At 36.8% G+C, this 27,691-nt stretch overlaps 1 protein-coding gene across 1 annotated transcript in view; it reads left to right on the forward strand.

Moving 5' to 3' along the window:
• The first annotated feature begins 307 nt into the window (after nucleotides 1–307).
• sema3c (sema domain, immunoglobulin domain (Ig), short basic domain, secreted, (semaphorin) 3C) overlaps nucleotides 308–27,691 on the forward strand; it is a 44,881-nt gene continuing 17,497 nt past the window's right edge. The window contains exons 1-4 of the mRNA XM_079454908.1: nucleotides 308–438; nucleotides 6,755–6,918; nucleotides 24,749–24,909; nucleotides 25,579–25,641. Coding sequence (XP_079311034.1) covers nucleotides 6,786–6,918; nucleotides 24,749–24,909; nucleotides 25,579–25,641 — 357 coding nt within the window. The 5' untranslated portion in view covers nucleotides 308–438; nucleotides 6,755–6,785. The remainder of the gene's footprint in view (nucleotides 439–6,754; nucleotides 6,919–24,748; nucleotides 24,910–25,578; nucleotides 25,642–27,691) is intronic.

Raw genomic sequence — 27,691 nt, forward strand, 5'->3', positions numbered from 1 at the left:
TTGGTTCTATATCCTGCGTAATGTATGAGTCTTGGTTGATGTGGCGTTTGTTTAAAACCTGGAATCTTAACACTTAACACATCCGTCTGCTGCTGTGTCTGCAAGTGAAGAGACACATCGAGTACTGGAATATCTGTTCAGCTATTTGTTAAAGAGGGAGAGAGAGAGAGAGAGAGAGAGAGAGGAGGGGAAAGAAAAGAGGAGGGGTGCTTAAGTGAAGTGTGTAATAGGAAACCAGTCCACCCATCTCTCTCTCGCTCTCTCTTTACCTCTCTCAACCTCTCACTTCCATGTCCCGCTGTCAGCTGGATGGAATAACACATCTCTCTACTCTCACTGTGGAAGTTTACACTGTATTTGTACGTTTCTGGCTACGGTACCATCCGCTCTCTCAGGACTGATCCTGGTCTGTGAAGACAGCATAGGACGCCACAGAAGGTGAGTCCTGCATGCGGTAGATGGGCTCCTGTGTGAGCGGAGAGGGGAAGATTAAGAGAAGGGGGTTCTCCGGGCGAACAGGTGCAGACTCCCACCGGAGACCCGAGGAAATAATAAGACCTCATACATGCGTCAGCCGCTGAAAGAAGCGTCTATTTTAAAAAACTGTTTTTGAAATGGACACTAACATAGTTCTTATTTGGGATCTGTGTTGACAGAGATGTTTTGCTTAAAGGAGAATGAATTTATTATTTTATTGAATGATGATCAAATGCTTTTAAAAAGTTCAACTTTTTCATTTTAAGCATTTTTGGTTTGCTTGAACAATGTTTGAGAGTCTTGGCTGGTTTATCTGGTTTTGGGCACTTGTCTTGCTGGAAAATGTGGCACTTTAATCTGGTAAATCTCTGTTTCTTTCCCTTTCTTTAGTTTAGTTTTTTTATCCATTTTAATATCCGTGGTTGCACATTTATGCTTATTTTGGTAATTCATACCAATATTTACTTACCCAAATTGCATCTTATGTTTCCTTTATTAGGAATTTTTGTAGTAAACCGTATTCCACAGATAGCCATAAAACCTTTTGAAAGGTAAACAAGGTCTCAAATATATATATTGTTTTCGATGATCAATGTTACATCTTTGTATCACATAAGAAATGTTTTGAATTGTAGACATCGCGGTCTGTAGACAATAATCACGTTTTCAAACATTACTCTCAATCTGATCACTCAGCCTGGCATCTGATATGTATTATGTTGTGCGGACAGAGCGATAGTTATTGGTAAAGGCTTCGGGGAATTTTTGCCATGTGTCTTGGGGAACAGGACAGCAGCGAGTGTGAATGAGTCATGGGAGTTTGAGACAGTGATGTTATTATTTTATAACTCTGCTCTAAAGATAGCATTTGGGATGTGGTGCAATGTAAAATGTCATATTTAAATGGGGTTTCTATTGTCGCAAAATGAGTATGTGCCTGCTGGGAAATGTTAATGTGTGTATGAGAGTTGGTGAATGACAGGGTGTGGTGAGGGGACTAATGGGATGGGCATTCCTCAGTAACCAAGAAAATAACCTCACAAGAGGAACGAAAGTAGGTTTCTTTTCTCTCGGATAAAAATCATTTTCTGTTATGAAAGGAATGCAAGGAACAATTAACTCACATAATTAATCTCTACAAACAAAATATTCAGGATTTCTGGCAGCTGGGGCACCAGAAAAGAATACTGTAAAATAAAATAAAATTACACTTAAAATGACATGCTTTTAATGTTTTTTTTTTTAATGCAGTCTTCGTCTGTAATTTGATTGGAATTTTTTTTCCCCGTATTTTAACATTATGTAAAAAAAGTCTGTTAAAAACACATTTTACGTAAAAATGTGTTAAAATAACAAATTTTTTTTTTGCAGTGTTGACCTTTTCTCACAGTATTTTGTTTCCAATAAATTATAAAAAATATAATGTATAGAACTTGAATATTCTCTTCATAGATATCTAATATGTTAGATATCTAAGTGTAGTCTTTGAAATCGCAGTTTTAAATCAAACTGTCATTCTTGTAAATGGTATAGATCCAAAGCGTTATTTTAATAAAATGTTTTATTGCCCAAATTGGGCGGACCCTGACTTTTCCCCCTTGGCAGCACGTCACCGTGCGACACTCCCGGAGAATCGAAAATGGTCAAAAAGGCGGAGTGAGTGGAGCTGAGGTGCCTGGTTTGGGAAACATTTGGCATTATGTATTTGGCAGACGCTTTTATCCAAAGCAACTTACATTGCATTATCCTATACATTTATACATAAGTATGTGCAATCCCCTGGAATCGAACCCACATCCTTGCGCAATGCTCTGTTTTAAAAGCCAGTCTCTAGCGGCCAGTCAATGGATTGCAGTTTTAGTCACTTCCATGTTGGTTTCACGAAAGAGACCCGGAAGGTTGACACATGGTCCAAACATCATGTTTGCGCCCCTTGAAAGGCACTGCTAATGTGGATGCAACAGGAAGTGTCATCTTGGATAAAGAGAAAATGGCGTTGTTTTTATTACTCAGTAGTGATGAAATAACCAATTGTCAATCTCCCTTCAGAAATCAGAAACCAACACATGTTGACCAGCAAATTGTGGCAGGTGTGACAATGTTATTTGAAGAAAATATAGTCTTTTTTTCTTATCAGAGTGTGCAATGAATGCATAAATTGAATAACAATAACAAACACTTTCTTATGGGGGAGTAGACCCCACACCCCAGGGGGATTGAAATTGTACTGTATGTGTGTCCTAGTTTGCAGGTCTGAGTTAAACAAGCCAATAAACCTTAGTTTAGCCATCAATACTTTATTACTTCGAGTCAGGGCTGAGAATCTGTACAATATCTTTATAACCTCTGTATCAAACACTTGTCCTGCACCATTTGTGATATGGACATGATGCTTCAAATAATGCAATTGGCTAAAAAGAGCTGTGCTACTCATTTTCTAACATTATCAAAATTGCAATCGTCACCTGACGGACAACAGAATGGTCAAAACATATATTTTGTAGGAAACATTTAAGAAACTCTATACATTGAATGCCACTGTAAGCCACTTTGGATAAAAGCATCTACCAAAAAAAACAATATCACACAAATCTGATTTTCAATCTGTTTGAAAACATCAAAAATAAGTTTTACTTCCTTCCATCTGTTTCATCCATCTCAGGTGAGCCTCTTCTTTATTGGACCTGTTAGATTTTCTGTGAGCAGCAGTAATTGCTTCTGACCGACATTTCCATAATGAGGAAGATAGAAAATTCCTTAAGCAGATAGCTATGACTAATAAAACATGATAAGCTTGACATTAAGATTCGTATTGTCAGAAAATGTCAATCAAAAATCGTTTTTTTAGTAATATTCAATGTGCTTTTAGGATGCTGTGTCAGCCTTTAGTGAAGAAAATGTGAATGGGACTTGCCCATGCTAACATTTCTGGCACAATGCTAGAGTTTCAGTATATGTTAACGTAATCCTGAATGGAGAAGAAGGTGAACTTCTTTACTTTACTCAAAGTACCCCGTCCCAAAGGACTTACTCTCACTTCCAGATTAGTAATGACTTGATGTTATGTGGAGCTGGGGTTGTGGAGGGATGCCAGGAGGAATATCTCAAGAGTGAAGTAAGCGGCAGTTTATATTTCCTTACACAGTTAAAATGAACACTGTAGAAGAAATTCAGTCTTACACTGGGTTCACACCAAAAGCGAATTAAGCGTTTTGCGCAAGTAAATTACATACAAAGTCAATGTAAAGACGTGTATAGACGCGAACCGGGCAGCGCAATTGGCACGAACGTGCGTCAATCTCGTCTTCCGCCAATGTTGAAAATATTTATCCGATCGCGTCACTCAAGCGAAGATAACAAACTTTTCCCGCAAGTAATAAAATGAACGTGATTGTTCGTGTTTGGTGTGAACCCAGCATTATTTTTCTGTTGTTTGTTTTAAATTGGCTTTTTTTATTTTATCAACGCCTGTCGAAAAGAGGCTGTTGAGAATATTCATTATGCATGCAAATATGTTAATGTTGCATACACAGTTTTGCTTGTGTCAGTATGAAAGGCCATAATAGACTAGAATGAGACAGATGGTAGTTTATGTCTCATTGAAGAGGCCGATCACCAGAGGACACACCGTATCGGTACGGTGATGATTTTTTCAGCTGTAGGAGCGGCAGACAGACGTTATTGTCCAGAGAAATAGCCTCCAGCCAGCTAAGAGCTTCTCTATCTCCTGTATTCTCTGCCAAAGACATTTCAGCCTTCTGCAGTTTATCATATGCTCTGACACACACGCATACTGTATATACACAAGCGTGCACTTCTATATAGTTACACAATAACAAAACAATATGGGCACTCTGAACACTTTCGGTTTACCCTATCACACACATTCAGTCAAATTTTATATATTTATTACGCTATGTCCAGAAAAATGTGCGTGTGTACAAAACCAGTTAGCAATGCTTGGCCAGGGCATTGTTAGCCTGCGTAACGCTGTATGTATTAATTACTTTGGCAGTAACACACCTCTGTATTCTAATAGGAGTTTAGAAATTTGAAACTTTATGCTAAAGAGGACAAGAACCAGGCAGAAGGAAATCTTTGTAAGAAGGTGGGAGGTGTGCGAACACATCCTGAAAAGTGAAGCCGAAGCAATTTGATCTCGCCCTAGTGGCTGGATGCAGTATAGGTCATAAGCCCCGCCCTCTCCATGTAAACGAATGAAACGGGGAACATGGGTCGAACCTTGATACCGCAGCTCCCCCTCACGCTCACTATTGCACAGACTCTGGGTCAAAATGGTGTAATCTGAGCAATATGCCGACAGCCATTTCTTTGAAATTTTAACCTGTATTGATTTAAAACTCAATTAATGCTATGGGTCCACTAGACCCATACATTTCGTCTGAGAAACACAAACATGAGCATCAAACAATTTTTATATTACATCTCTATTGTATCACCTTCTAATTTGAAATGCAGTTAGCATGCTTTCATTGTGGTCGAACCGAGGTTAAGTTAACAAAGGGTTTTGACCTAAATGTACCTGAGAACTTAGAAATATTTTTACTTTATTGGTTGTGCTTTCAACTGTTGGCCATACCGAAGACAACAGATCTCTGGAGTCTTGAGTGGTATTGAGTTGATTCTTCAGTGTACACATCGGTTAACTTGCTGTGCAAGATTCACTTTAGTTATTGGTCATTATTGTTTTCGAAGCACAAACAGTAATTTGACTCATCCCTCAAAATCATGTTTACAGCACTAACAATGGAAGTCTATAAAGCAAAAAGAGCTTTGCACAGCAATATTTTCTTCAAACTGCTGCAACATGATTGTAATTGACATGGAAAAGAAAACTGACCATGAAGGTCCAATATAAGGAGGTTCATTTGGGGTAACAAAAGCGGGAATGCGCAGCAACGTTTGTTTATGTTGTTAAGATGAAACCATCTATATTTATGGTGAACTTCTTTCTCATTCTGCTCTTTGTCCCAGAGGTTTTAACTGGAACTCTCAAAAAGTTTGAAACAGCTGAGCATCTGCATATTGTTTGCGAACATTTTGACTCCATTTACACCACTGTGGGTGATCTGAGGTACAGTGATTTTTCATCAAAGTCTTAGGCCACGTGTTACAGTGCATCATCACTTGGACCAGTTGTGTTAGAAGGTGCTTAACACCTATTTCAAAGTCCACACCAGTAAGCAAAGCAAACTTAAAGTGGGCCTAGTTTTTATATATATTTGGTTTGCAATGACGAAGTTTCCGATTCAGTTGGTTTGAAATGACCAAACTCATTGGTTCACTATGTACTTACAGTACATCAGGGAGTTTAAGGCCTGCTGTAGTGCCGCCTCAAGTCAAGTACTTAAAATCACGCTTTTATCCAAAGCAATACATTTTATCAGCATGTGTGTTCCCATTGTCTAAGTCTCAAGAAAACCTAGTCTATGTGTGAACTGTATGTATCTATAAAAGTGATCAAGTTCACATACTTGAGTACTTTTCAGGTCTACTGCAAGTGGTGTTTTTTGGTATTCGTGCATGTCTGCTGAATGTGAACACACCCTATGAAGTGAAACTCATAACTTATGTAGTCAGACATCCATTGTAGAGGTCTTCTACAACGTTCGCATCAATCTTTCACATGATTCATGTATAAGACATGAGCCGAGACAACTCGCCATTCACGAGCACTCCTCTGCTGTCCTGTTGCTCGCTCTCCAACAAAACAAGTATTATTAATATATCATTTTGAACAGCGTGTATTGTTGTTTTCCAAGAGAGTTGCGGTCTGAGAAGCCTCTCTGTTATCCCTGGAGCACGGAGCAAAAGTTCCTTCACAGGAAATCAAAGTTCTCTACATGTATTATTGAACTTGTGTTGTCCCATAATAGACTAGAAAGGAGAGAAACAGAAGAGCGAATGTTCATTCTTTTGTTGGAGGAAAGGGTGTTTCTTTGGATGAGTTGTCCACATTCGGACATTCCTATTTGATTTGTACAAGACTTTACTTTGTAAAGGTTAATGAATGACTCAGGCTGGAGATGGGCCATCGTTTAAAGAGCCATGTTGATATTGTGCAGTATCTGTGTGGATCAGTTTCATGCCAGTTTCCTTGTACTTATTAACTAATACAAGCACAGGAAGAATTAATTTAGGGATATTTTGAGTTTTGTGTCCATGGAAGTCAATGGAAGTCTATTACCATCTTTTGTGTTCTGCCGAAGAAAGAAAGTTTTTGTCTTCAACATATTTTCTCACCATCTCTTCGCAGGTGGGCTGCTCTGAGTTGACCCTCAGCAGTCATGGGGAGGTCAAGAGCGATGTGTGTTCGGCCGCTGGGGAAGGCCGTGCAGTTGTTCTCATCCCTCCTCCTGTTTGTTACCTGCATCTATGGTCTTTCTCCACCACAGCCGCGAGTCTTCTTGACATTTCAAGGTAAGAATGGTTAACGTCATACTCCAGTCAAGGCACTTCCCTTTTGGATTGGCGTTTCTTTAATTACAAGACGACTCCCTGATGTTGCTGATGAAGAAATGGCAGGAGGGCAAATTTTTCTGTTATGACATCATGTCCTCTTTTGATGAGATGCTTAAGGAATGCCCTTCATCAGGTCTGGTGCTGTAGGAAAGATCGAGGTTTTTTTTGTCCCTTGTTTAAATTATATTTTATTTAATGCAGGTTTTATTTATCCGCATTTAAATATGGGACCACATACATCAGATAGCACAACATCAATTAATTTCATTAACTTGTGAAGGTCTTTTGTGTTAGTGTTTAATGATGCTTGCTTTCTCAGCTTACTAAAATGATTCAGGGACTGGCTCTGATTTTACTACCAGTATATTAAATTGAGGATGTTTACTGATCAATTGGCACCTGGTATTTTGTTCATGTATTGGCAAAAAGGTTATCAATTTAATATAAACCTTAACAATATTTAAAAATGATTAATGTTTATAACCAGTGGTTGAAATATCCAAGATTCAATTATATTTTAAAATCATAGACATTGAAAAGCTGAAATTTTGATAAAGTTTGGAGGCTATACGTGGATAAAAAAACTTCAGCCAAAACCCTCTCATTTGCATAAATGTAAATGTGGTCTAAAGAAAAGAGTTACAAACAACTGTTACCAAATCTCAATTTGGTTGTAATTAATGTTGTATTTTCCAGAAGTGATGTTTCAGTTCTGTGAATGTTGCCAAGTTTGAAAGGCTTTTAAAGCCACGTGTTAGGTTTCGAGTGCTGTAAACAGCTGTGTCATGGTTGTTATTTTTCCCCGAGAATAAAACTGAAACTCGGATGGAAACTTGTTCTGAATGTTTACGAGGAAAATTGTTCAGAATAGTTCTGGAAATTTTCTATTAAGTCCTCAACTTAACTGTAATTACTAAAACTAAAAGTGAAACTAAAATCTGTCCTTAAAAGAAAACTAAACTTAATGTAACGGTCCAAATCTTAAATTACTAAAACAAAACTTCCCAACCAAAACTAGGCAAAATGTAACTAGAACTAAAAAACACATAAAAAAGTGCCACGTACTAGTCTAATTATTTTTATGCCAAATTTTCCTTTTTTCTGTTTTTAAATTGATCATAAATAAGTATTATTATAGTAGCATAAGTATTTAGTGTTTCTTTTTTTTATTGTCAGCTGTACAGAATCTGGGAGGATTCCCCTAGACCCCCCCAGACACAGCCCTTGAAAATAGCACTAAAATTAAATAACAACATTGAATCACTTGAATTTCTTTTGGTAAAAAAAATCTGAGTAAAATCTTAGATTTATATTATGTACCTGAAACATAATCTTAGCCAATATTATCTTGGAAGTCAAAGTGCTTACTCAAGCATAATGTTTCCATGACTTTGATCATCTAACAGAAATGGCTGAGCTGGTCTGAGATCAGATGTCAAGAGTGATCTGTCCTCTGCTGTAGTAAACATTAAATACAGTCCAGTAAGGAGATGTGTGATGTCTCAGCCCACATGGCATCTAGTGGCTCTTGGTGTAAGATACCAGTGGCTCTGAACGTGTCCTATTGAAAATGAAGGTCTGGATCTTGATGTGTTTTTCAATGTTTGTCATTTGTACTTGCATTCCAGTTTTTTCCTTCCTTCCAATTCATGTTTCCGCCTAATTTGTCATTCTGTATTTTCCTCGGATCTTTCCAGCCTTATCCTTTGTATATTCATCCATTTACTGGAAAGAAACACTTGGATGCTTTGGTAGTTATGCCATAACCGGTGTCAGTGTGGATTTTGCCATGTTGGAAAAACTCCAGATTCAGATTCCAGTACATTCTCGTGTTGCTCTTCAGCTCTGAAGAAAGCCACGTGTTATGTTTGACATTATTATGAACTTAAGCAGACACTGTCTGTGTGGAAAAGACAGAATGACCCTTTGCTTAGCCTTGCCTTAATAACGCTACTGTCCATTCCTAGGATAGCAAATGGAGCAAGCACAAAGCTGTTGCTCTATACATTTGTGCCACTACTAAATTCTTGTATGTATGGGTAGATTTAAACAGAATTCTACATAACTTTTACATAAAATATACTATACAGTAAAACTAATGCCAGGCATGTATTGTATCGTAGTGACTCAAGGTGCCCCATGATAATATGCTATATCATATTTTTGCTTTTAATGGAATAATTTACCCAAAAATTTTTTTTTGGGTAAACGCATTCATCGTCATCTCATTCCAAACCAGTATGACTTTCTTTCTTCTACAGATCACAGAAGAAGTGTTGGTAACCAAACAACGTTGACTTCGATTGTGGACACAAAACCACTGATACATTTCTCAAAATATCTTCTTTTGTGTAACAAAGAAAACATACTGTCACATGCAGGTTTAAACAACATGAGGGGAATTAATGTCTAAAACATTCCTTTAAGTACCTTCTATTGATCAAAGAAGTCTGTGTGTCACCTACACCTATTTAAAACATTTATTAGAGATTATATATGCTTTCGATTTTTACCATTTTATTTGGACATTTGAGTTAAAACTGCACTATTCCCCTCAAAAAAAACATGGATTCCAATAGGGCGTTTTGTAAAGGTCTATTGAAAGATCAAGTACTTTAAGTTGACTAAAGGACAGAACAGAACACTGTTTTCAAGCAGACTTGTGGTTTTGGCCTCATTGTTTTCAACAGGACATAAACCAAAGCCAGCCTGATCCTAAACCAGACATCTTCACTCATGACTTTTGGAGTAGAATCCCAGGTGTGGATTTGAGTTATGTCTCTGACAGGATCATCTCTGGAGAACTCATTTAGTCCAAAGGTCTCTGCAATTGAATTGAATAAAGATTGGGAAAACTAGATGCTAGGATAAATATCAAAGATCTCCTAACTTAAAAAAAATCGGATTCATTTGGGAGCATGTTTCCAGTCACATGAAAATTGTAACATATAGTCTGGGAATCCATCAACAGCGACAATTTATGAGCTCCATGTTTGTCCTCTGCGAGATTTAGACATTTCCTCAAAGTCCCACAAGGGTCTTTTGGATCAATTTATTCTTTCTGAGAGATTTGGAAGAACATTGATGTGTAGGCAAACAATTCGAGTTTATAGCCAGGCTGTATACTGAATATCGTAAGGAACGCTCCAGATGTTTTGGGGTGCTCCTATAAAATCTTGTAAGGACCATTCTGCAATAATCTTTATGCAGAGAGTTTAGAGCTTTGGGTGTTTCTCAACTTCCATGGTTCGGCGAGAAAAAATGGCGAGTAAAAGAGAGAGATTCCTGGTGCATGTGGAAAATGTGAGATCTCTGAGAAGATGGAATAAGGGAAATTCCTCCCGAGTTAGACAATAAAGTCATGATATACATCAATTGGAAGAGCTGTCGGAAGCTTAGCATCTGTAGAAGAAGCTCTGGTGATCCAGTTACCGATTTCTTTATTATGGCAGTCCCGGTCTAACCACACCAACACCCTTGTGCAAAAATAAAAACATGAAAAGATGAAGCCAGGGTCAGAGTGTTAGACCGGTCGCCCGACGGTTGGGCGAGAGATCTTTTGAAACTTGATTCTGTGGGTATCTCAGGTTCTCTGCAGTGATGTTGAGCTCGCGTCGAGAGTTTCTGAAATTCTTGCTATAACTATGCCTGCTCATCTGTTCATTCGATACATCAGTTCAGCAGTTTTTGTCTTTTTTTTCAGTTGTGCACTGTTATTTTGTGTAGCGGCAAGCAGATGTTTTCGTGTTTGACAGAGTAATGAAATTATTTTGGTTAATTGTATAAAGGTGATGTCACACATGACTTTAAGCATGTGATACTCACCCTGCTAATATTCACCATTATATGATGTTTCTTGATTTTGGTCAATAATAAATAATGTAAACTTTGACATGTATATTCTTAATACTGTATTTACATTAAACTCTCTTTGCCATACAAATTCAACAAAAGCCAGACACTCTTTCTCTCTCTATATATATTTGGGTCAGTGACGTATTAGGACCACTTATCAGGTAATGCGACCAATAGTATCAATAATGTTTTTTTTTACTAATGTACATATTTTTGTGCCTGAAATATGAGTATCCGATTACGGTATCCTTATATTTTTAAGGCTATGGTCAAATCATAGATGAAAAACACTAAAATCACTTAATTTAATATTTTAATTGCCTCCGTCGCTTTGACCCGCCAGCCTGACAAGCGGGTCTGTATACGGCGCCACCATGGCAGCAGGATCAGATGGCTGCTTGTCGGAACTGGATTACGTATCCCTGTTGCAAGTCTTGTCTATGGTGTATTGTGTACATGTTTTTCTCCTCACCTTCCCCATGTTATGCTTTATCTTCTTCTAAAAATACATTTCGTTGCACTGTACTTGTATGTGTGTAATGACAATAAATTGAATCAAAATTAATCTGCATTTGGGTAGTTGACAGACCAATGTGCAAATCTTTACTAAAAAAAACTAACAGCTAAAAGAATTCTCTCTTATGCTATTTTATGATAAATATTAATAAAATTAAACAATGAAATACAAACAGTTTGTTTTCTAAAATTTGCTATGTCACACCATAGGACACATGTAAGATTTATTCATCGACTACCCATTTATGTGTACACGACATTCTTAATGTTTAAATAACTGCAATGGATATTATTTATTTGTGTATTAAAATTGGCATGACAAAAATCCTTATACGTCATGACCCATTTGCTCTCCCAGTTTCATATTCACATAAACAACAGTGAATACAATATAAAGTTTAGTGTGACCGCCCCTCTGTGCACTTCAATTAGGATTCAATCGCAGCCAGCTGTGTGTTAACTTAGCTCAGCCACTTTTTGGAGCATAGTGTCATGTTTTGTTTATCAATCCTCATCTGAATTCACACTGTCCAAAATTGATCTGGTTTAGACCCCATGTGTGAACTCGAGCCAGGTAACACAAGACAACACCCTTTACAAATAAAACAATGTTGTCTTTGATGCGGATCAGGCATGAGACCCCTGTTGATTTGACCGTGGATGGTTTACTTAGTTTTTTGGTTAGCCAACAGAAATGTAAGGTATTTTATCCCTTTAGAAATTATTATTTCTAATTATGAAACACAAGAATGATTTTACAATCTACTGTATAATGTGATCTTCAGTGCATCATGTGAGGCCGGCACGAGTAGTCATGAGGACCCTTTAGTTTTTGCTATCTTTCGGTTTACATCATCTGGCAGCAGCGTTTTAAACTGTTCCTTGTAATTTACAAGTTGATATTTAACAGTCTATGGAATGAGATGAGTTATAGCGGTTTTGCAGGCCAGTACAGACCTTATGTTGAAATAGGTCACAGCAAAATTGTATGCATTTACTTTTATTATGTCACCCTAATGTTTTTGGGTGTATGTGTTGTATTCAAGGCCACGTTCACACGGTGAAAAACTTAAAAACTTTGAAAAGTTTCACGTACACATGTCGGCGTTATCAAAACGGTCTGCATTTACACGGATCCAGGAAAACGGATAAAACGCTTAGTATGCACGCCAGGCCAGTGGATGGCAATGTTGTTGTGTAAAGATACAGGAAGTGTCTTGGCACATTGAAAATGCACAGTTAAGATAAGCCAAAAGTGCTTTCTAATTTCGTTGGTCGACGTACATGTGTGTTTAAAGTCCGGCGAATGTGAATAGTGTGTCTCCGCTGGTCTTTCTGGTACAGCAAATCCACATATTGCTGGGAAAACATTAATACATAGTCGTGCAGCGAGGGCTCACAGTACAGGAAGCCACCATATTGTTTTGGCTATACTCGCGACTTAGAGCGTAATATGCATGCGTGACGTCATCGTTTTCAGAAAGTTCCTTCCGTGCCGTTTTCAAAAAGCTGCACATAGAAACCCGTTTCCAAAACTTCCATAACGTTTCCAGTCCCTCAAAATGCCGTTTCCGTCTGAACGGACCGCCAAAATGCATTCGTTTTTTGTTGAAAACTGTCTCGTGTAAGCAACCTCTCAGGCTTGTCTGTTCCTTAGTTTATTGTCCTGTTTTAACTTATGTTACGTGTGGTTATGTTCCTGTGTGTCCTCACATGCTTTGTGGATTCATTAAATACTTCTTTGTGTAATATACTCCTTGTCATGCGCTTCTACACACCATTACGTGACAGGTACACATTTTTTGTCTTCAGATTGGTCTAGTCGTACTGTAATTACGCTTTATTAAAACTCACATTTACCCTCTAGCAGGCCACAAAATTGTATTTAAATCTGTGGATACATGTCACTAGCTAGCACTAATGCCATCATTTAGCACCATTAAGCCTTTAAACATGTCTGCAAATACATGCTCAGAAACTTTAAAAAGGCCTCATCTATAAAGGTCTGATCTATATCATAATTCAAACAGAGAATCAAGCCTAACGTTTGTTCAAACTCAGCCACGGCCAGAGTGCATTCTCTGCATTTTCAAACAATAAGTATCACATTGAGCATTAGGCCATGTTGACCTCAGCCAACTTCACATTCATCTTCTATTAGGTAACGTCTTGGGTATAAATCACTTCTTAATCGTGGCTGTAGACCAGCAGATTGATTTTAAATGATATTCGGATGAGGGGAGAAAATACATTTTTTACTTCAGTTGACCTTAATGTGTTTTTGATGGCTGGCTTGTCTTATTCGAAAAATCTTAACATCGAACTTTAAACAACTAGAAAAGTAATAACAGATTTTCATATTACTAGATGATAGGAGTGATGTTAGGGGTGCGATGCAAAGGTATTCATGGTTGTTTCTAGATTCTTGCTAGGTGGTGGAGAGGATGTTCTGTATGGTTGGCATGTCAAAAGAGCCTCATGTCCATATGATATTCTGATCTTTAAATATATCTAAGCTCTTGTTTTATTGTAAATTTAGGCATTTGTTGGCTTGTGAAATATGTATAATTTGTTTCAATTGCATTAGTAGCAAATGTGACATCTCACATCTCTTTAACAAGCAAGGTAGTATTGTTTGTGTCTGTAGCAAAAATGTTGCATGGCACATTTGACATAACAGTTAAATACTTACGGTTTAGGGATTGTTCGAATTTAAAGTATGTCTCTTTGTTCCACAGTACAAGCAATAATTGTCTTATCAAACCACTGAGGTCAAGAGAGAGAAATCTGCCGATAGTTTCCAAATATCTTAGGTATGATGATAAAAGGTCATGTTTGGGTCAGGTTAGGGCCTTTTTAACTAAGGAGTGTCAGTCTGTGTGATGTTGAGATCAAAAGACCTGATTCTCCGGATATATCTGGATGATGGTTTTGAACATACTGGAACACATGTAAAATATTAAGCAATGAAGAAACACACACAAGCACAGTGCTAAACGGTCAGGGGAATTCCTGCTCGATACAAAACATATCTTGTTGAAGCTTTCAGCAGTCACAGATTATGGCCAACAAATGTTTTTATCTGTACACTATGTGTAGAGGCTAAGCATAAGTGAAGGACATTCTCCACCAAGAAGACTTCAGATTTCAAATGTTTGATGTGGACAATATCTTTGATTTTCTGAATGTCATTTAGTTCTAAATCTGGGAATTTAGACTTTCCCAAATTGTTCTTGTTCTTTTGACCTCGGTAAACATTTCTGATTGACTTTGTTTGCTGATGCTGTGATCAATTTAAAAACGGTGCGTGTATTCATACTGAACCATCACGAGCTGTCACAGGGAAAATTACAAATGAAGACATCATTCCTATGCCCAACTCCCTTCTAAGGCCAGATCCCTTGGGGCAGACGTTTGGAATGCACTTGGCATAGGAAGCAACGTAATTTCTTCATTACCTTCAGCTGGCATGCTCCTGTGACAACGCACCATGGTGTCCATCAGCTGATGTGGCTGTTTTAATGGCATAATTTAAGCAAAAACGATTCGGCACAAATACACATACCATTACACCCCTACAGTTTATGCCCGTCAATACAGAGAACAAGCCATCGTAATGCAGGATTTAACATGATTAACATAATAACACTTATTGATTTATTCTGATGTGTTATTTTCATCCTCAAAGATTTTCTATTAGTCTCTGTTTTTTCCTCAAACGGCGCTGGCCTTAGAAATAGCATTTAAAGCCAAATAAAATGTATTGTTCGAAGGATTTTAGTGCTTTCCTAGAACAGGGGCCAGAATTCCCAAAAGTGTAAAGTGAGGATGTTTTGCTACGTTTGTTTAAATGAAACATTTGTGCAATGGAATAGACAAAGGTAGATCCATGTGTAGCCTTCATGATAATTCACCCAAAAAGGAAAAATGATGTCATCATTTACCCCCCCCCAGGTTGTTCCAAACCTGTATACATTTCTTTGTTTTGCTGAACACAAAGGAAGATACAGGTATTTGGAAGAATGTCAGTAACCAAACAGATATCATCCCCCATACTGCAATAGTATAAGATATATACTACACATATATACAAAATAAATACAATGGGATTCAATGTTAATTGAGATCTGTCCCTTTATGAAAATTATGAAAAAAATAAGAAAACAGTAATTTACTGTAATTAAACTGGAATTGGTATTTGTTGTAAAACTGTGGCAATGCAAACCATAATAAAAAACATTTTGTCTTTGTTTGTCTTTAGACTTACATATTGCACCATGTTTACGTATGCGTGAGGGGAGCCGCGTGTTAAGGTGAAAGGTCACGGGGGGCCCGGGGGGTTGGTGACAGGTGAAGATCAGGCACAGTGCTAATTGGGGCAATGCATACATTAGCGTGATGGGTGGGTTAACGTGTACTGTTTCAACTCCTGCGATGTGCACTGTAACTGAGTCCAATCTGAGACTGCTAATAAACCTCATTGGTGCCAAGAGTTCTACCCCATCTGACCTCCGTGCTAATATTATGCTGTTATCTGTTGTGGGATCCAACACAACTGTAAATGATGTGACCTAGAATCTGAATTAATTGTTTATTATCGTATTTAAAAAGCACTTCTTTTTACAGCAGATCTGAAATGCATGCTTAAAAGGATAATTTGCCCAAGAATAAATATTCTGTCCTCATTTATGCGCCTTTATGTTGTTGAAAACCGTGTAGGACTCTTTTTTCTGTGAAACATCAAATAAGTTATTTATAAGAGATATTTTCACAGTTTTGTGTCCATACAATAGAAGTCAATGGGGGCCAATGTTGTTATACAGGTTTAAGACATACAGGTTTGGAATGACATGAGGATGAATAAATGAAGAAATAATTAAATTTTTTGTTGAATTATCTCATAACCAAATATGGGATGTACTAATATATTTATATATTATAAATATATATATATTTATGTATTTTTGTATGTATTTTATAATTTTTATTAATCATGAAAACATTTGAATGTCACATCTGCCTAAAGGATTTGGGGTCAAAATGTAATGGTCACTAATGCTAATTGATGCAGTCAGTTGCTAACAGTTGCTGTCAGCGTGCAATGCAATGTATGCAGGTCTTCTTCTCCTCTGTAAGTATTTATAAATGCTTATTGAATGAGTGTGTGTGTCCATTCTATGGACCAGAGGAATGTGGGTAATGTCAAGGGGATAGACTGCCTGACGACTCTGTTAGCCTGCAGCCTGGGTGGTCTAGATGTGTTGACCACATCCTTACCTGCTTCCTGCATTCACATGATCACCATAAATCGATAAATAGATTTTCAGAACGTAAGATACGTGCCTGTGCAAAACACCATAAGGTTTTTTGTGTAGCTGCCAAGGTGTTGCTGTGTGGTTGCTCTGGGTGGTTGCAATGTGGTTGCTGACAGAGTTATTCAAATTTAGTTCTCAGTTTTATTGTTAATATTTTGAAAAGTTCTTTATGTAAATTTGAGTTTATTTGAGCCATTTTTTCATGTGCTTTTGTCATTTTATAATTCTGATGATCGTTGTTATTTAAAAAATATTTGTATAATTTAGTACCTCATTTTAAAATTATTTTAGTTTATTCCTTAATCCTGAGGCAACATTTCTCATTTTCATTATCTGATTTTTGACTTGTTTACACATTTAATTTAACTTTTTTAGTAAATAACTTGGGCTTAATAAATATAGAGATTTGACTTCAATAAACAGAAATGTTTTCATAGTTTTAGATTTAGTAAACTATAATAACTTCAGTATATAAATATAAAGATGGATATTCTAGTTTCTAGAATGAAAAAATTCCAGCAAAATATTCTGGCAGAAAAGACATGTTTGTTAAGTAGAGTTACATGTTTTTCCATGTCATTTTAGGCCAAACTTGTAAACTTGCAGTTTGTTTAACTGCGTTTCAAAATTATTTGAAAATTCTGTCAAATAAAATGGTCTAATTCTGTAAAATTGATTTTTCGAGTGTCGATATGTTGACCATCTGAAATGTTTTTATAGTTTTAGTTTTAGTAAACTATAATATCCTCAGTATATAAATATAAAGAGGGAGATCATCCATCAGGTGAAAATCATAAGTCACATAACTTATAAAAGCAATATCACATTTCTCCTTCGAAAGAACCATTATTTTGCGGTATCCTTCAACGCAAAGTGTAAGCAATAACAACAGTGCCTTAGCAAGCACTTATCACGGTAGCCTTCTACAGCATGATTGATAGTCTTACTGAACCAGGGCCAATGATATTGTGAGTTTTAATGAGAATGACGCATTAGGTTGCCTAGACAGTTGCTTTGAGTCTAACAGTATGTGTGAAATCATTTACATGTCGCACTGTCCAAGTGTAACCATGCAGAACTAAACCAAAGAACCATGCTATTGACAAAACAAAGGCTGCTCCTGAAATGCATTTAAAGTCATGTCTTTAGACAAGAAGCACTTCATCTTAGTGGAGAACATGAATTCTGATAGTTTAAAGCTGCTGCTTAACTATTTATTCCAACCGGTTACCCGACTCCACCCACCCGAGCAACATTGGCGCCATAGCGCCGTGGATGAATGGGACATGCCGGTTATATTTGCATATTGTTAATTTATTCAAACAAGCTTTTGGTGTTCAAGCAATGAGGGGGAAATTAAGAAAAGATAGGGCTGTAATTGGAGTTTAGGCTAGTAGAGTAAACGTAATGGAGCATTGAAAACTTTGGCTCGCATTTTGAACAGGAATTTGTAACCCGCAGCGGGTTCACGCATTCAGCTTGTGTTGGATGTCTTTTGAACCTGATGATCCTTTCACTTTCTGTGTGACACTTTGAATGTGTTTATATTAGCAGATTTGTGTTAAATTCAAATGGATCGAGTCAAATTGCGCTAAGCATACAAAGTGTTTTTCTAATTAAGAATTAAGATTTAGATATGGAAGTTATTCTTATAAGTAAGTTCAAGCCTTTTTATGTTAATCAAATTTATGTTCATTTCAGTAGGATGTGGCATCGCCGTCTTTCTTCAGACAAATTGACTTGAAAGCACCTGATGTCGTGTTTATACTAATTTAGTATTATATAAATTTGGACTTTACAGTTTTATTTGACAGTACAGTCTACAGTGAAAGACAGAAAACATGATGGGATGAACCTCCCAAAAGAAGAACTTACCAATCATCATTGGTTTAGCTAATGTCGTAATGTTTTTTCTAAAAAACGTATTGTTGTCTCTGGAATACGAAAAAAGGTATTTAAAATTTCATTCTAATAAAGGCAAATGGGTGCATTTTTCATGATTGAGGCATAATATGACGGCATGTAAACATAAGTCAATATTATTAAAAGTAGACCCAGGGCGGCATATGGGCTGATCAAACGTAATAGGCTTGCCAGTTGATATAATCTTTTTCTTTTAAATTACACTGCAAAACTGAGCTCAGTTCTGGAATCAGATGTTACGATTCTAATCTGAGTCTGATTAGGATTCGGTATCTGTGGCTCATTTCAGGCTCTGGTTAAAGCATTGGCAGCCGTAACAGAGACGCATGCGGCGGACGGGCAACCTACACCAGACTTTAAAATGATCTTGTTGATCTTGTAAAAGTGAACAGCTGATTTGAATCAGTTTTAATGACCTCGAGCAGCACAAACACGTTCCTTGTAAGGAGATGAAATAATACAGATGTAAAATGAAACCTGATGATGTTGAATTTTTTTCTGTTTTCTGACATTATTACTAGTGTAACACTAAGCTAGTTACCTAATGAAAAATATATTTTTTTTTAAATCAGTGTCATTTGTAAATGTATATTCATTACGTGCTGACACAAAAGTGTCTTGTACTAGATCTGCTTGACTGTACTGTATAAATGATAAGTAAAAGGGTTTCAGTTAGTAAAAAAACATGCAAGAGAAAAAACGCTATTTCTCTATAATCAGCTAGTATGGTTTAAGTAGTAGATTAAAGATCGGGTAACACACTCAGTTTCTGCCAATCTAATATTAATCTTGAGTACCTTACAGTAGTATTGGATATGTCGTATCTTCGAAGAGTATTTAGTTTGATGAAATTCAAGAGAGATACAGCTGTACTATTTTATTTCCGGAAAAACATGAGCTGCTAGAGGTGGGACCAATTTGGAGAGTGGGATAGAACTACAGCACGAGCAAGCAACACATCATCACATTAATCCCTTCGTGTTTTGGACATTATGCAAGTACACACCGATTGCCAACAAAACACAGACAGATGACTTAGTTTGACTTACCGCTTGCGGTTCGTGTCCGGCATCTTTTAGCACTGGGACCGTGCCATCAGTCTATCAGTTTCAAACTATCTCCAAATCCAGCGATACATCCACCATATATAACATCCGTCACTGAAATGTAGTGCACAAACAGACACACCTAAACTTCACAATCGCAAGAGTAACAAGCTGCAGCGCAGCCCATCTTGATGCAGCGCAGATAATCTTGATGGTAAGTGGGTTTTGCTCGTTGGGTTGGCTTGTGGGCGGCATCTTTTGCCTTCGCCGTGTCATGCTTTTCCGGGAGAATGGACAATAGAAGGAATGTGACGACTAACACTTGTGATCCGAAAGCTGATTTACTGCCAGTGGATTTTAGGGAAAACCAACTCAAACCTACATCCTCAATTCGTAACTATTTTACAAGGTGGAGAATTTGTAGGAATGTGAACAATCTCATTCGTACGTTTTAGTACAATTTGCCGTAGTGCAGTGACACTTTGGTTTAGGGGGTTAGGGGAGGTGTCAGTATGGTGTTTTCTAAAATTCGTACAAATTAGCTACCTCGTAAAAAAGTTGCGAATTCCTGTATTGGATTACGCAGGCGAGGTTGTAAGTAGAGGTTTCTCACTAGTCTAATTGTATGATGTTATGCTATGATGTTAAAAATGTGCTTAATATTTAATAATCTTACTACATATTCTAAATAAATATTTAATTTTTATTTAATTCTATTTTTGGCAATTGAAATCGTTTTTGACAGATGTAGAAAGCTTTGAACTTGGATTGAACCTGAAACATCATCAGCCATACAGAATATTTTGGTTTCTTAGTTTGGTTTTGCTACCTGCTTTCAAATGCAGGAACACTTTTTTACTTTCCACAAAATTGTTGCAATTTGCAATACGATCAACGTTCCTTCCGCCCATCCTCTATTACTCTTTGATTTTTACTACACAAACTCATCAGAACCTCTTATTCACACATATAAAAAATCAACACATCAAGGAGGTCGGGAAGATGCCTAGACATAACAGTTCTGAGGAAAACAGTCCCATTGCCTCTAAAAACTCGGAAAGCTTAGAATAAACAGCACCTTACTGAGAGATTACATCAACACCACCCTGTGTCTCATATCATGATCAACTTGAGGACCAATACAGAATAAGTGACAAACATCTCTGGGTTGATCTTGATCTAACTCTGTAAGAATGTGGACAAACCCATGACTAATACAGCCTGTGTGTTGGGGAATATCACAAACAAAACGTGTTGATTATCATAAGCCCTCTCAGTGTGGTTTGGTCATAGCTTTAGAGTTACATATCTGTCTTTATGTTGTGGAATATGGTTTTGATTTACTTGACGTTGATTCATAGTCCATCACGTGTATTATGGCTTTTGACTCCTGACTGTGAGTTGGATTGCTGGAAGCGGAGGAGTCCAGAGGTTCTCTAAGAAGTTGTTACTGCGTGGCTGTTCTAAAAAGGTTCGCCTTTACTGTGCTGATGTCTGCCAATTTTCCATGGTGTATCATAACGGTATACTCCATCTGTTATCCGAATGGACTCATGTGTTTTAGATACTTAAGATTCCACATCAGAAGTTCTTTGACAAATGATTGGTTCAAATGATGTTTTGTGCTAACAAAGTGTCTCTTTTTGCTCTCCATTGGTGTTCAAATGAAATAATTAAGATATAAAAGAGATTTAAAAGATTCATTTGACTGTAAATTGGCAAAATTTGTATTTCCAAGTGAAACCCCAAATATGAAACCACATTAGACCTTCATTGCAGGTGAGGTTACACGTGACTGTTGGAAATGTTGAATTTGATATGTGTCTGTGACAAATGTCTTCAAGCATTCATATATCTACAGTACAGGGGTTAGACCTGACGGACACTTAACACCTCAGATACCTTCCGAGAGAGAGAATGCATGTGTTTATCAATGGGGTGGGAAGGTCATTTGATCGTTTCCTGATCTGGGATCTTTGTAGAAAGACAAGGAACATGAAGGTTAGACTCAACAATTCCCTGAAAAAACACAAGCAATTTACTATTCAAACCAGTGTTTTATAGTTGTGGCACACATTTTGGGCATCTCAGTAATCCTGAATCGGCACATTAGTTCTAACAACCAGAAAACGGTGGGTCAGATAATTTATATTATTCATGTTCCTTTTGAAATATAACATTCTGCTGTTTATGTTAACATATAGAGGAACAACCTAACAGGACAACAGTGCTTTATATCAACAAACAGTGCTGTACAATTATTCAAGAATACAACAGGTGACAAGTTGTTTTTTGGTCTTTATAGCTTTATTATATAGGGCAGTCATTTAGTGATTAAATCTGGCCTATGCATGTATATAAATCCATATACACAATTCAAATGTACACATAAAGCCGTGGGAGAAAATAAAAGAACATTTCTAAATATTTTTCAGTTTTTCTTAATTGACTATATATGGGTAAATTTATCGGTTTTGTTTCATTCTGTGAACTGAACTTTAAATAAAAATATTGTTTCTATTTGCATTTATTTGCCGAAAGAACGTTGAAGAAAACAAGTTCATATTCACTTTTAAGCAATACAACAGTAATATTTGTACATGTATTTAGGATAAGTTCAAAAATAATTTTTTAACGTGATAACCTTTTCTCACAGTTTTCATGCAACTTGTGTTTCACAATGTCGTTGGATGACTTTGTCACTCCTGGGATTTAATTTTGTTGAAATTCAATTCAACAGACACTGCAAAAGATAACAAGCAAAAGAAACCAAGGAGAACCGTTACTTGGCTTAACTTGTCTCTCCAATATTTTGAATTTAGACTGCAATACCAAGCTCAACCACTAGATGTCAATTTACCATACGGTCTGTTTAATGGGACCGAAAATTTATTGCTTACAGGTTGGTCTTTTAAAGCTCTCTGGAGATCTTCAATCTCACAAAATAGAAACAGATAAAAAATGCATAGTTTGATTTAATATTTGAAATATATTTAAGTTCATATTGAAATCTTAAACCTTCTCTGCACAAGTTATCTTGGCAGATCAGAGCCCGGTATGAGGTTGTTGAGATGAAATCGGACTTGGGTCGATTCATAAAAAAATCGGAGGAGCACAAAACAAATGTCCAAGATCTCCATTAAAAATCATATAAAAAAGGACTTTAATGAGATTTTTTTGGCCATCTCTGTAATCTCATGAACTCAACACATGAACTTTCTCCAATGAGAGCTTTGTTAAGCAGTAACAGTCCCTCTCATATCAGTTTAAGATGTTATCTAGAGCTGCTTTGAAGTTGATATAAACTGTTGCCCGGCACGCCATTTTATTAAAGCCACTTTAGAATGATGGGTTTGACAAGGCTCTCACCTCTAATATAATCCCATAATAGTCAGGAGAGACATGCCGTCTACTATCTGTATTTTTCTTTAAAGGAACAATACAGGTGTTTTTAGAAGGATCTATGAATAAATGCAATATTATATCCAAAACGACTTCTTCGGAGGTGTAAAAAATACCTTACGAAATGAACCGTTATGTTTGTAATATCTTAGAATAAGCTTTTTATATCTACATAGAGAGCGGGCCTACATACATTGAATTCGCCGCCATGTTTTGTGCAGCAGCTCTAAGCGGACAGACAACTCTACAACGCGTGTTTCCTCTCCCCTAATCCGCGGATTAACTGTAAATGTATCCATTGAGTAAAAATGTCAAACGCGCTCTCGCTCTATCTCTCCAGTAAGCGGTTCCAGGTAACAATGATGCTCAAAACTGCTCCGTCACACATTACTACAACAACAAAAACTAACTTGGTTCTAACAAACTGAAAAAAACATGTTACTAACATACTGATCCGAATCAAAGCAACCTCCTCGGGGGGAGTTTTAGACGATCTTTCTCTCCAACGTCTCTCTGCCGGAAAGTATCTCCATAGATATCTATGAGTATCTCTGCTAGAAGCCTATACCGTGGGTCCTAACACGCGTCTAAGCTGGAATGTCTTTATAATACTAACACAGGTCCTAGCTCCTGCCTGTCTTTTATCCTTCTTTTTATACTTAAAATCAAAATACCTTTTTCTTTGTGTAATAAATAAGACATCGCTCTTTCTTCAGTTTTTCTAATGCCTGCATGATCTCTTCCCTGCGTCAACATGAGAAGACACACTGTCGCAGCAGATGACATCTTTTTGTACTGTGGTGGCCACCGTCGAGATTCGTTGCAAATCTATAATACAACGCTCAGTTTACAATCAGTTTAATTCTGTGTTCATACCAAACGTGAACAATCACTTTCCTTGCTCTTTATTACTCGCGGGGAAAAGTTTGTTATTTTTACTTACAAATATTTTCAGCACACGACAATCGTGCCACCTGATTCGCATCATTCGCATCGCCTGCCGCAAGTTCGCGTCTATTTGTGTCTTTGCATTGACTTTGTATATAGTGCTCTCCCTCCCTCACCTTGAATTTGAAACAAAGAACAGTTTGTCTTATATGTACATAATATTTAAATATACAATAAATGTAAAGTAAATCAAATGACTTGTGACTCCCAATTCACGGATGTAAATGTATTGAATTCAGACTTTTGCACAGTTCTGCTTTTGGGAATGGAGTGGTTATCATTCACTGGAGAAGGTGGGAATTGATTTTGTGTTGATGTGCATCTTGGTGAATGCAGGTGCTTCATCGAAGCTTCTCTTTATACTTTATGTTGCTAAAAGCACAAAAGTGAGAGGAATGTGGTTGTGGATAAATAGCTGGACATAGAATGGCTTTACACCCGTGAATGAGTAAGAAAACAATGAATATTCATGAGTCGGTTCTTTGTTAGAAAGACTTTGATGCTTTTGACTTGCATCTCGTGGCGTCTATAAGTATGTGAACAGAAGTGTTTATGTTTTGGAATAAGGTCATGTTTCAACAGCTTTTTAACGTTTTCAGCAGCGAAGGTAAACACCACAACCTCACAAACATGTTTGTTTGTGTGGAAGGCAGGGTTCTTATAACTCTACTGGATCAATTCCCAGTGAATACACGAGTTGGTCATATGCATAGGGCCTTGAATAAACTGAAGGTCTGAAAGTGTCTGCGTAAATAATAATACATTTGTAAATGTGTGTTACAGAACTACAGAAAACCCAGTCCTTTGAGCACTTCACTTTGTCCGAGAAGCCCATGGACTACAGGATTCTTTTTATGGATGAAGATCAAGACCGTATGTACGTGGGCTGTAAGGATCATCTTCTCTCAATGGATATCAACAACATTACCCAAGGCATGTTGAAGGTGAGAGAACGGCCACTACCTCTCGATACCAGTGTAATTCTCCAATGGTTGAATGGAAGCCAATGGTGACCACAATCTACTCCTGAGGAGAACTGGCATAAATTATAGAAGTTTATCTGTTCAATTCCAAAAAAAGACTGGCATAACATCACAGATGAATGGTTGTCTGCTGGTCTTTGCATCTATCTTGCATCTATTTTGCAGTGCTCCACCTGAATTGACTTGAAAGCCTAAAACTAAATGTGATAAAATCTGTCTGAGAGTAATTTCTGGATTACAATGCAGAAAATTGTCGACAGTAAAATGCACGAGATGAAATATAATATTCTTTTTAAATATTTAAAAAATTATATTTATTTATGTGGCCATGGTAAAATGTGACTTTGAGAGTAACTTCTATATTATAAAGCAGAATTCATATTTAAAAATATTTATTTATTTATCTTTTAAGCTCCAACTTGTTTAAAAACCCCTATTAAATTAATTTCAGGCGATTAATAATTATATTATAATAAAATTAATTATTTTCAGTTGTAAACGTTGAAATTTAACATTTCAATTGAAGACATTTTTCTGTATGTATCTTCAATTCATTTCAGTTTAATATCTATGCACTTACATTTGATGTCAATTCTTTTCTAATTTCCCATTTATTCCGTTTCCTCTCAGATCTTCTGGCCAGCGTCCACCAGTAAGGTCGAGGAATGTCAAATGGCTGGCAAAGACCCCACAGTAAGAACACTGACACTTCCAAACACCCGGAAATGTATGTTTGGTCACCTCTTTCATGTCTTTGATTCATAGCGAAGGCGGACGCATTCTCGAATAGACTCTTATTTGTTTGTTGCCTGGTGAAGTGATGCCATCTCATGCATTATTCTCCGCACAATCACAGCCATAAATTAAACCTGTCCTGAACCAATCGCAAGAGCTCGACACATGAGCTGATTGTAAATCAGTGTTTATACTTCTCATTTTAACCTTGATCTGAAGCAGCTGCACGTGTTGATTCGAAAATTGTATTTTTATTTTCACAATTTCGGACAGTCACGGGTGGATCAGAAACAGATGGTTGTGAACCCATCGGTCTTCAGTCATTGTCTATAGCACAGCGGGAGGTCACACCTTGGCCCTGTCTGTCATTAATTATGTGTGTTAGAACAACGTGAAATACAGGAATGGAGGACGTTCTCAGCTGGCCAAAGAAAAATAACAGCTAAGCTTTTCCTAACACCTACAACACAAGAGCCAGAGGCAAAGCTGTATTTGATCAGATAATAATCTGATGAATTTCAAGGGAAAGTTCATCCAAAATTGAAAGTTCAGTGATAATTTACCCTTAAGTCATTCCTATACTGTATCTTCACAAAATATGATTTGAAGAATGTACTGCTCTTTCTAATGTACTGTACATAGAAACCCCTCATTATTTAAGAAAATGAATAAAGAAACTATATGGGGAAAAGAGCAGAAAAATGTAACTCTTATCAAAATAAGACATTTGTCTTTTTTGTCTTTTATTTGTTTTTATGTGCATGTAATTGGAAATACAAATACATTGAAACTTTAACTATTACAAAAAATCTATATTTTGCATTGCATTACAAAAGTCAAGCATATTTTTAACAGGACTTTTTTTTGTATTGTAGAATTATTGTCATTACAGCATGATCAAAAAAATGTTTACTCCAAATTTCCATTACTCAAATCTGAAAAATACCTTATTTTTATCAGAAATATATTTAAAGACATCTTTGAACACAAAGTCACAATATTTAAAAATATGAATATTATAAAAAGTTAATTATAATTCAACCTTTTTAAGGATTTTTATCTTATCTTTATCTTAAAAGTAAGATGAATCAATACAATAAATATGAATAGTATTGAATCATTTCTATCCTTTTTCTCTCTTCTTTTTGTAATTTTGTGTTCTTGACAGGTTCCCCTACATTGTATTAGTTGAAAAACAGTACTGAAGTATTTAACCCTTCTGTTACTGTATGTGAAAATTTAAGCAACAATTTATTGTTTGGTTTAAACACACAATAAATTAAAAAGTCATTTTCTCTTTTTACTTACTCATTACCAGGGCCAGACGGAATCCGCGTCCGCGGGTATCCGCGTATATTTCCGCGGATTTCCGCGGAATAGTACCGTGTATTTGATTGTTTACGCATCAAGTGCTCTGCTGTTTAGGGTTGCAATCTGACGATTTTATGGCGTGATCGATTACAAAGACATCCACAGTCTACTTCTCAAGCGGATCTTATAGATCGTGATCGTTTCTAAAGTAGGCAGAACAATTGAATATTACGTCACGCAAGCAAAAGTAAAATCCACTAATTAAACAGCCTGTGTATTTAAATGTCCACACGATATGGTTGTCGTGTTCGAATTGCATCACGTGTTTTTGTTGATAAAAGCAAGTTTAGCCTACACATTATACTCGGGTTTAGAAGCGCTGCGTAATCAGACGCAGCAAACTCAGACACAACAATGCAATGAGCGATTTATCAATTTTATTCGTATATGTTTTATTTGTGCATCTGATTTCAGAATTCTCTGAATTGAGAGTTTGACCCCAAACATAACCGGAGGGTTAACATTGGGTGAGAGGGTGTTAACAGGTGACACATGGTAATGAATGCTGCTTTGAGTTTGCAGTTAGGCATGTGTTTAAATTACACCACAGATTTTCCCAGACATTTTATTTGGATCTTTTGAATCATTGCCCCTCTCTGTTAGGTTTCCCCTCCTCACAGGGATATACCCCATCCCT

The sequence above is a fragment of the Barbatula barbatula genome (genome assembly GCF_947034865.1).
Source record: "Barbatula barbatula genome assembly, chromosome: 4".
Taxonomy (NCBI): Eukaryota; Metazoa; Chordata; class Actinopteri; order Cypriniformes; family Nemacheilidae; genus Barbatula; species Barbatula barbatula.